The sequence below is a fragment of the Onychostruthus taczanowskii genome, unplaced genomic scaffold, assembly GCF_017590055.1.
Source record: "Onychostruthus taczanowskii isolate IOZ18803 unplaced genomic scaffold, ASM1759005v1 scaffold91, whole genome shotgun sequence".
Taxonomy (NCBI): domain Eukaryota; kingdom Metazoa; phylum Chordata; class Aves; order Passeriformes; family Passeridae; genus Onychostruthus; species Onychostruthus taczanowskii.
This window is the reverse complement of record NW_024507105.1, coordinates 1,824,978-1,835,756: the sequence shown is the minus strand read 5'-3', so window position 1 is coordinate 1,835,756 and position 10,779 is coordinate 1,824,978. Positions and strand designations below refer to the sequence as shown.

Sequence of the window (10,779 nt, the reverse complement as noted above, 5' to 3'; positions counted from 1 at the left end):
TATCCCACTGGAGAGTGGAGAGCTTTAACTCATGCTGGTGTGAAGATGATCCTATCTAAATGTGCTTGGGGACACTCTCCTACCATGGTGACAGCAGTCACCAACTTCTCATGAGTAAAAGTGGCTGAGGGTATAAGCGCTGGTTTTCTCTGCTCTTCCTTCCAGGGGTGATGCTGCTCTCAGAGCTCCTTCAGTGTCACCCTCACTGCCAACAGGGATCTGTCACAACTGCTCCTGTACATATGGACGTCCTCCAGTCAAAGGCTGCTTTGTGAGTAAGAGTTGCGTGGAAATTCCACGCTGTAGGGAACAGAAGCCGTCGTCCCCCGGAGAGCGGAATATCCTCTCATTACAGAGGCAGCTGGAGAAGGACACTGGCACTGGTGGAGCCAGTTCTCTGAATTCTCCCTTGGCTATTGCCTGCCTGGTTGGAAGGTTGTGCTCCTCTGATCAGCCAGGCTGTGCTGATGCCTGCCACTGCTCAGAAAAACTCCATAAGAAATGCAGAAAGCTTTTCTCCTTCTTATTTGGTGCACAGCACAATCTTCGTCATGGCAAAGACCTGCGGAGTCCCATCTGAGTCCAGGGATCTGGATATATCAACTGTGGGTACTCCCTTTCCTGTCATCTCTGTCTTTATCTATCGTCACCACAAACTGAGAAAGCATGGACAGCAATTAAAGGAATTGAAAAATAACTTCAGCAAGGTCCTTCATGCAGTTGACATCAACCTGTGTGTCACTCATGCACAGGGGACACTGAGCAGGCCTGAGCTTCGCAGTGTGAGCAACTTGACTTCTTGTGTCAAGACATTTAAGCTATAAATAGGAAACTAAATCCATGGGGGATTTACCTCAGTGATTTTGGAAGTCTCACAATAGAGCAGATATTAGAGCTGTGCCAGGTGACCAACATCCACACCACAGTGCTTGTGGTCTGTTCTCTACTACAGTCACAACTGTTCACACTTTTCAGAAAGTGAGAAATTCTATTAGTTTTCCATTTTTTGTTTCACAAGCTCTACCGTGTGATATAAAAATGGTTATTGGACTAAGAATAAATACAAATTAATAAAAGATAAAAGGCACTTTGATGTATAAATACCAATGGTTCTTCTTTGTACATAATCTAGGGCAACTTTTTTTCTTGACTTGTTGCAAAGTTTGCATCATACAAAAAGCTGATGACTCATAAAACACTATTTTACTTTTTGGAATAAGCTGCTGACATGTAAAGTATCTTCCTTGTGAACTGGGATTTCTAGAGGGAAACTGCCTATGGGCTATTTAATCTTGGCATAAACAGCCAGACTAGCCAGCCCCGTGGGAAGAAGAAACACCCCACAGGTGACACCCCCTCTGGAAGGTATAAATGGAGACCTGCAGCAGCCGCCAGCCTGCAGTCGGACTCAGTATCACGCTCTGCATCTTGCTTTGGGCTGTGGGTTGGCGCTGCAGCTGGGCCTCGCCATGAGCTGTAGTATTAAGCAGACAAGTGGCTCTCTCAGGGGCAGGACCAGCGGGGGCAGCTGTGTGATCGGTGGCGGTGGTGGTGGCGGAGCGCGGATCTCCTCGGTCTCCTCTGGAAGATACACGACCTGCGGGATAGGCGGTAGCCGAGGGTTTTCCGGGAGGAGCTACTGCGGCGGTGTGAATTACGGAGGAGGGCTGAGCACCGGCAGTTTGGTCGGTGGAAACTATGGAGGTGGCTTAGGAGCCGCTGTCCTCGGAGGATGTCCAGGCATGGGATTCAGTGGTGGCAGCGCTCGCTTTGGCGGTGGCATGGGAGGTGGCATGGGTATGGGTCTTGGTGGAGGTGGTTTTGCTGGTGATGGCATTCTTCTTTCTGGTGACGAGAAGGTCACCATGCAAAATCTGAACGACCGCCTGGCTTCTTACCTGGACAAGGTGAGGTGCCTGGAACAAGAGAATGCTGACCTGGAGTGCAGGATCAGGGAGTGGTATGCCAAGCAGGGCCCTTTTTGTGAGCCACGGGACTACAGCTGCTATTACAAAGAAATAGAAGATCTTCAGAACCAGGTAACATCCCCTCCCAGCTGCTTTCTCCTTTGCAAGAAAGCTCTCTCTGGTGCTGGTTCATAACTCAGTCCATCATAGGGAGTAAGAAATCATTGTAAAATGCCTTTTGCAAGCAGCTATTACAGCTTCTGCCTGTGGAAAGTCCAGACCTCAAACTGGAGAGTTTGGGGGCTGTCTCTGTTGCTGTTATTCATCAGACATATTGAAGGGGAAAATCTTACTTCGTGGAATGCATCTGGATGGGCTCAGTAGTCTTTTTGAATTTATTTTGTGCCAAGGTGGTCAAATAGATACATGGCAAGAAAAGAACTAAAAGATAAATAAATAATGGATCACATTAATTTGCCTGAATTTATGTTATTGTCATCAGTCTTGCAGAATTTCAGTTAAACTTTATTTCCTTTTCCTTATAAGTTTACTCTTTCATGTAGAATTGGGAAATATAGAACATCTAATTAAAGCCAAGAAAAAAGAGACCATGGCCATAACACATTTAGAATGGGCAATTTAAAATTCAAAATCTTTGCAAAGTGTTTGGCAAAGATTTAAGATGTCAATGCACAAAGAATAAAGAGAAAAGAACCCAGGAAAGGGACTGAATAAGATAGGCACATCATTAATTCTTGAAATAAAACTTTAAATCTCATAAGATTTAGATTTAAGAGGCTGAGGTGGATTGTAACAGGTGCTGGACAGTAATTACACCTCCTGGACTCTCTGCACCTGAACTATAAATTTTATAATTTTAATGATTTCACTGCCCTTCCCTGAACATCCCTGGGAGTGCTGCACCTGTCAGATCCCCATCCATAATACCCAGGATTTTGAAAAAAGAGGGGGAGAAGGAGAGTGTGGTTGCACCAGGCAATGGGTGCCTTGAGCCCAAGGACAAGGAGCAGAGACCAGGAACAAATGTTCTTTTTCCAGATTGTCTGTGCAACCATAGACAACAACAAGATCATTCTGAACATCGACAACAGCAGGATGACAGCTGATGACTTCCGAGTGAAGTGAGTACCTGGGGCTGTCCCCTCCTCTGTCACCGCCCTCAGGGCTCTCAGCTGCTCTCTTGTGACCCAGGACAGGCTGGAGGCTGTGCAGAAGAATTCTCTCACCCATTGTCTAATTAGAGGCAGTTCCAGGAGGGGAGTTTGGGATGCCAGGCTGGTTTAGAGTAGACATTAAAGGAAGCAGAAGGGATCTGCAGACTGGGAGCAGTGAGGGTTCAGCCAAGCTGCTGTTCCAGCATGTGCTGCCTTTCAGAGGGGAAGGTTTTCCTGTCAGAGCTCAGAAATGCTGGTGGTGTCAGACACTGACTGCTCTTTCTTTCTTGCTTCCTCCCTGGCAGGTACGAGACGGAGCTGGCGCTGCGCCAGAGCGTGGAGGCCGACATCAACGGGCTGCGCCAGGTGCTGGACCAGCTGACGCTGTGCAGGTCTGACCTGGAGGCACAGCTGGAGTCGCTGCGGGAGGAGCTCTGCTGCCTGAAGAAGAACCATGAGGAGGTAGGTCCTGCCCTCTCCCGTACAAAGCATTCGCTCCTGTGGGATCCATCACTCCGGGGTGCTGCTGCGGAGGGCAGTGGTTGATGGAGACCATCGTGTGACCCTGGAGCTGCGCAGGTCCATCAGAGAGGGGCTCGGAAGGGCTCTGAACTTGGCTCCCTCAGTTCTTTCTTTTGTTTTAAACCTGACCTGGTGTTTCCAGGAAATGTGCTGTCTGAGGAAGCAATCGACTGGAGATGTGAGCGTGGAGGTCAATGCCTGCCCTGGCCCAGACCTCAGGAAGATCCTGGAGGAGATGAGGTGCCAGTATGAGACGCTGATTGAACGCAACCGCAAAGAAGTTGAGGATTGGTACGAGTGCAAGGTGAGTAAATAATTCCCACAGCTCTGACTTTCCCTGGCTAACACCCCGACAATCATCCCACAGGGATCTGTTGCATGTAAAAACCACACAAAAGACTGTAAGAATATTTAGTGTTTGTTCACACTGACCAAGTGACACAAGGGAGGGACACTGCCACCCTGTGTCCTTGTCATGGGCTGAAGGAAGTGCTGCATGTTGGTGGGACTTGCAGTATGAATTCTCTACAAAACAGTAAGTAGTGAGAAGATCTGGAAGCAGCATTATTAGAAAAGCAAGAGGAATGACCAGCCAGGTTTACACTACCATTAGGATGAGAGTTTCCACCCAAACCTTTCAAAAGTTTCATGTCTTTGCTAACTTCTTTGCTCTTTCCTTAATACTTGGTCCAACTTATACTACACATTCCCTGAAGCTCTGTATCCTGGATTGGTGATTTCAGATTGAGGAGGTGAATCGGGAGGTTATTACGAGTGGTCAGGAGGTGGAGACGTGCAACAACCAGGTGACTGAACTGAGACGCCAATTGCAAGCCCTGGAAATCGATCTCCAAGCTCAGCTCAGCCAGGTGGGTGATGAGCTGGTGCAAACCTCATCCATCTCACAGAAGTCATAGCTAAATGCAGTGTTTCTCCTGCCTGTATTTGTCTTATGTCCCATGTCACTCCACAGAGGGACAATCTGGAGTCCTCGCTGGCAGAGACAGAGTGTCGCTACAACAACCACCTTGCTGAGCTGCAGAGCCAGATCACCTGCGTGGAGCAGCAGCTGGCTGACCTGAGGGCAGAGATGGAGTGCCAGAACCAAGAGTACAAGATCCTGCTGGACGTTAAGTGCCGCCTGGAGCAGGAGATCCACACGTACCGCTGCCTGCTGGAGGGCGGCCAGCAGGACCTTATGTAAGTGGGCTTGAGACACAGTAAAAAAATGCAACAAAATACCTGTGTCCTGGTTATTTCAACATAAGAGCAAAGTGAAGGACCTGCTGAGCTCCTTCTCCCTTACTGACCTATTTGGCCTGCCTGGTGTCAAGGTGGCATTGGTGCCACAAGGAGAATTGCAACATTTTGCCAATTTTCTGCTGAAAAGGGAAGCAGACTGAGAGCAGTAGCGATGCTGACAATCTGTAGCTCTATCTTATCTGTCATTTCTGTCACTAAGATGTTATTTTCCTGTCTCCTCAGTCAGCAAGGAGGAATTGGTCAGTCTTCAAGTCTAGGAGGAGGAGTTGCAAGAAGCAGTGGGATAGGAGGAGGAGGCATCATTAGGACAAGCCACACTTACACTTCGTCTGCCCAGATCCCATCCTGTGCAGCTGCGGAGATCCAAGGTAAGAACTGTTCCACTCTAAACGTTTCCAGAGTCTTCTCTGCTCTAATGCAACACTGATGGGCTGGAAGAAAGATTTTTCCCACATAGCTTACAGGTGCTACTTGAAAGTTTTATTGTGGAGCCCCTGGGAAATATAGGACAGGAGCCACAGAGGAGTGGCTGAGAGGAGAGCTTTTGGGAGCTGGGACTCTGCTGAGAATTGCCAAAGGAAAGAGGGATAGAAGGGAGAGGAACAGACCCAGCAGGCAGGCAAGCCATGGAGAGCATGGAGGAAGGACTGACGTGAAATGTGGGATAAAAGAAATGTACTCAGAAATCAGGTGGGCAAAAAAAAGGCAGGAATCGTGGGAATACTGGCAGATAACTAGTAGCCCTAATTCAAAGAAAAACTTCCAGCCAAACTGAAAAGAAAAGAAGGAAATATAGTGACAGTTGGTCCAGGAGAACGACATGAGCAGGGGCATTGATTTATCAAGGACCCCAATGCCATTCCCTCATCCAGATCACTGCTGGAGCAGTGTCTGCAGCTTCCATCTTTTGGCATTTTGATGCAGCCTGTGCTGCAGCCAGTGACAGATCCATCTGCCAGGCTGGCAGGAGCCATCAGATCTTCCCAGGAAGGGGCAGTATTTATCTGAAATTCTAATTGAATTGGCTTGTGAAATGATCACGTGTAGGGAATGACAGTGTGGGAAAGAATCTATTTTTGCTATAAACACAGTAATGTTTCCTTTGATCTCTCCAGTGCCTTGCCGAAGAATTTGTGATTAAGCAGAGAAACGAGAATATCCAACAACAGAAGCCTGAAGCAGAGCTACAGATGAAGAGAGAGAATATTTAGTGCATGTGTCTGCAGAGAGCACGGAGCGTGCTCGTCTGTTGCTCAGCCATGCTAAGCAATGTGTCAGAGGGATGAGCAGAGCATTGAGCCACATTCTGCTTTATTTTGCTATTTGCTTTTCAGTCTGTGTTGCTGTGTGTGGCCCAGCACCAAGACTATTGCTATAGTCAGCCAGGGCTATGATCACTTATGTACCTGCTGGTGAAAAATGTCTCTAATAAAACTTTGCTTCTGCCTAATGCAATCAAGAACCTGTGTCTGAAACTGAGTTTCTTTCCAGCACCAGCTGCTGATCCATGAGCAAGGGGCACCTAAACTGGTCAGGATCATACTGCACTGGGAACAAAGTTGCTTTGCCAGCAGGAGAGAGTGGCCCTGCTGACCTGGCAGGTCTTGTCCAGCTCCTCCCTGCTGTCACAGCCTGAGGCAAATGTTGCCCATTCCTGTGTGACACCTGCCCCCATGGACAGGCAGCTCAGGCAGAGGCCGGTGTCCTTCCCACACAGCACTGGGCTGAAACACAGTTTTAGAAGAATTTTGAAAGTCAGTGATGGAACATCTAGAGACAGTTTGCCTTGGTCCCAGTCTAGTGCTGATGGATCTGGGCTGAGCCCTCTCATGCTCCATCCCACAGCCTGGAGACTGTTGAGGATGAAATCTTGGTCTCCACAACTGATTCAATTTCTGCTGACACAGCTCATATTCAAACCTATCCCTTTCATTCTATGGGAATCTTCACACTGGGAAAAGGACTGGAGGCAAAAGCTTTATCTCCTCTCTTCACACAGTGACTGAGTCATTTACTGGTCATCCTCTGATTGCCAAGAGTTTCAACCTGAATATCAAGAGTGGTTGAAAGATCATCTTTGCGTTAAACACACCTTGTCTGGGGCCTGCAGAGAGCAGAGTGGGAACTGGAAAAGTGCAGCTTATGAGAGAACAGAATTGAGAAAAAAGCCAGGTGGGGCGTTTGGACACCCAGAGCCACCCAGCTGTCACAGAGCAGGCAGGTCAGTCCCTCCCTGGCCTTGACCAGCAGCTGTGTAGCTGGTGCTGAGCTGGCTTTGTCCTGGCCCTGACCTGCCAGAGCAGCCCTGGGCCACGGTGAGCTGGCAGAGTCACTCTGGGTTTGGACAACTGGCAGTTCAAAGTATTATGAGGGTGTTTTGAGGATTAAATTGTTGGTCCAGAAAGCCAAGCAATGGTGGTTTTGGTAGTGGAGTGGCTGTTACAAGGTCACATTCACCTGTGAGATGACCCAGTAAAGCAAAACTCCTGGTTATTCCTTTTCCATCAAAGGCTGGAGGTTATGGAACAGCCAGACTCAGGACAGGAGGAGAGCAGGTACAAAGACAAAACCACTTCAGGACTGGACATACAGTATAGTGTGGCACACTTTTCTTTTGCCTGTTCTTTTATAAAGACGCCAATTTCTCTGATGAAACAGAAATTTACTTAACATGGTAGCAAGTGCCTGAAGAAGTTCAACCACTAATATCTCAGGGAGCAGGTGAAAGGTGCCCTTCTCCTTGTGAGAGGACACAGAGAGAAGATGTTTCAGTGATATTTCTTTATTTCGTCTACCAGACACTAATAGTATCCATGGACAAGACAAGATAATGCAGTCCTGGAACACCTGCAATGACTCAGAGGAGTGGCCAAAGGTAGAAGTTTTTAAACCAAGACTAAATTAAGCCTTATTTAAAGTTTAGTTCCAGCCCTACTGGAAGCCCCAGACTTGATGAAGAATTCTTTCAGTAGACATGTATGGCCAGTGCTTCACAAGAGATCAAAAGAGATACAAATAGTGTCTATAATGGCAAATTTCCTTGTGTTGGATCAAGTGGATATCCTAGTTGTTCTCAGAGCTCTGGCTGAGAATTTGAAAAGCAAATCTTTCCCTTTCCATTCCCATTGTCTCCTCCTGCCTTGTTCAGTGCAAAGACAGGCAGTGAGATAACCCACTGCTGCCCTTTTTGGCCTCAATCCTTCCCAATCTGAGTCCTCACACCCTTGTTTCTAGAAATATAAAGACACTGCACTGAGACTCTTCCAGTTTCCAGTCTTCTGGAGACTCTTGGCTACCTATGGTAGGTAAAAGCTTCCCAGTCTCTCCTGGCAGCCCCAGCTGGTTCCCACCAGCTGTGGGCTGGTTCCTCCTCTTGCGAACTGCTACTGACATCTAGCTGCTCCTCCAGATTCCCTGAGCTCATATCAAAGACCTTCCCACCCTTTCCACCACATCCAGCAGGTCCACTTTCATAAAGCAGCTGTCCTGAATTCCTGAGAGGTGAAAGAGAACTAATGACACGGCCAGAAAAAGACTCTAATGATCCAGAAATTATGAATATGCCTCTGGAAAGCCCCTGGAGGGTACAGCCTCAGCTTCTGGGACGCTCTGATGTTGTTTGTGGACCTACAAGTTGGGATGAGTCTGGAAGGCAGCTCAGGAGAGGCAGGTTGTGATTAACAGTTCCCCAGCAGAAAACACCCTGGAAACACTTCATTTATTAAAGAGCTGCAAATATGGAGCTGCAAACGTTGGAAGCTACATTTCCATAAGATTTCCCTATTTCTTTGTGCTGATGAGACAGACCCAGGAAGCTCATGAGTTCAAATAACTGAATGAAAACACGAGGGAAAGCTTAATTTAATTTTTTAAGGTCTCGGAACAATTACTTAGTTTTGTTTTGGTTTATCTAGTACCCTCATTTCCTGGAGACAAACAGGAAAAATAACAAGACAAAGGGAAGTGTGTGTGCAGAGCAAAGCTCCTGGGCACAGGGGGCTGCTGCAGGCACACAGAGCTGTGGGGGGCAGAGGGGACCGAGGTGTCTGGGACGGGCAGGAGCGTCCCCAGCCCGCAGACACCCTCCACTCCCACGGAGTACAAGTCATCCCGTGTTTCTGCCTGAGCTACACCGATGTGCCCGTGTGATAACTGCGGGGCTGGGGAAGGAATGTGTGCTCACTCAGGAGATGCTTGCTGCACGCAGCTGTTGGGAAATTCCTGAGGAATCATCCGCAGAGCAGGCGAAGCTTCCAGCGACGCAGCTTACAGCAGTTTCGGTTCTCTCCTGCCACCACACCCTGACTCCCAATTATGTTCTCCAGTCCTAGGAATGAAATCCGGTGATTCCTTCCTCTGCACAATAACTTTGTTTGAGCTTTTACCTATTCTGAGTTTTATTTCTGTGTGTTTTGGGCCAGAGGGAGGCCCAGTGTGTCAGCTGCAGCTCAGCCAGCTTGGAGTAAATCACTTTGGGAAGCCTCTCCACACCTGTCTCCAGCCTGCTGGAGAGATCACTGGAATGCTTCTGCCTTTCATGGCATGGATAAGGAACATCCACGGAGGCAAAGAAAAGGGGAGACATCTTTCCAACAGAAATAAGAGTAATAAAATGATGGGTAAATCCATGAATACTGGGATAAGTCAGTCCTTAAGTAAAGGGATCATTTACGTGCCATAACAATAGCTATTCCAATCCACAATCCTGACACTGAGTGAGGATTTCAACAAGAGTTTGAACTCACTTTTCCCTGGTGAAGGAGGTTTGGAGAATTTCTTAGAAGGAACAGCTGGATTCAGAAAGCCATGGAATTGCTTTCTGCCTGCCCCTTGCTCCATGGCCACTGGAAAGGGGCTCCCTAGGGAGGCCAGTGCTCTGGAGCCTCAGCAAAACATCTCATGAAAAGAAGCTTAGCCTGAATTTTGATTACAAAAGTGTGAAAGGATTCTTACTTTTTATTTTCTTTGCTTAATTAAGATTTAGAACCATTACTGATAGAGAGCCTCTAGTTTGTAGCAAATCCAGCTTCTCCAGCCCAGGTAGAACTGCACAGGGCAGTGACTGCTCTGCAGCTCTGTCAGGAATTCTGTCTTTATATGTCCCAGGACAGCAATCTCAAAGCTCTGATTAAAATGAAGCCTGTATTGACAGAGAAATTTGCCATAGGATGTTTCTACTCCCATCCACTGCTTCAAAACCACCCTTTCCCAGCAACAATTACAATCCATAATGAGGAGAAGTGCAGAAATTATCTTTCACTGAACAACAGGAAATACTTAAGCACTTTTACCTTCCTTTACACTCTCCACATAATGAAACAAATCCTTTGTGGATTACTGGAGAGCCACAATCATGAAGAACCTTTCATCCATGCCCATTACGAGATCCCTCCTTGGTCTCACTTGTCTCACAGAAGTGCTTCGGATTTGTCATTTTGGCAGTGGAGAGATTTAAAGGTTAATCTCTGTGTCTCTGATCTTTCCAGAGTTCTTACATCATTCTTCATACATCACTCGAAAAGCAAACTTGGTATTTCTTCTTTCTTTTTCATCTTACATATTCCAACCTCAGCACCTTGCATCAAAACTGCTTATTCAACTCAAAATAAAATGAAAATAAATTAATGAGAGATAAAGACCTCTTTGATGCAATAACCTTTAATGATTTCTTCCTGGTATGTAATTTAGGACAGTGTTTTTCCTGGCTTAATGCTGTAAGTTTGCATCATAAACAAAAAGCTGATGATTCATAAAACATTATTGCTAATGTATTTTTGAAATTAGCAAGAGACATGTAAAGTATCTTCCTTGTCTACCAGGCTTCTTGAAAGGAAACTTCCCTTTGAGAAATTATTCTTGGCACCAATGGCTGGAGTAGCCAGCCTCATGGGAAGAAGCAGCAGTGGTGACAC

The 10,779-nt window shown here is 47.0% G+C and overlaps 1 protein-coding gene across 1 annotated transcript; it reads left to right on the top strand.

Moving 5' to 3' along the window:
- The first annotated feature begins 1,469 nt into the window (after positions 1 to 1,469).
- On the top strand, positions 1,470 to 6,329 carry LOC121347680 (keratin, type I cytoskeletal 19-like). The gene is made up of 8 exons (XM_041426506.1): positions 1,470 to 2,039; positions 2,967 to 3,049; positions 3,388 to 3,544; positions 3,747 to 3,908; positions 4,348 to 4,473; positions 4,578 to 4,804; positions 5,090 to 5,235; positions 5,983 to 6,329. The coding sequence occupies exons 1-8, from the start codon at positions 1,470 to 1,472 to the stop codon at positions 6,006 to 6,008; spliced, it is 1,497 nt and encodes a 498-aa protein (XP_041282440.1). The 3' UTR covers positions 6,009 to 6,329.
- The last annotated feature ends 4,450 nt before the right edge of the window (positions 6,330 to 10,779 follow it).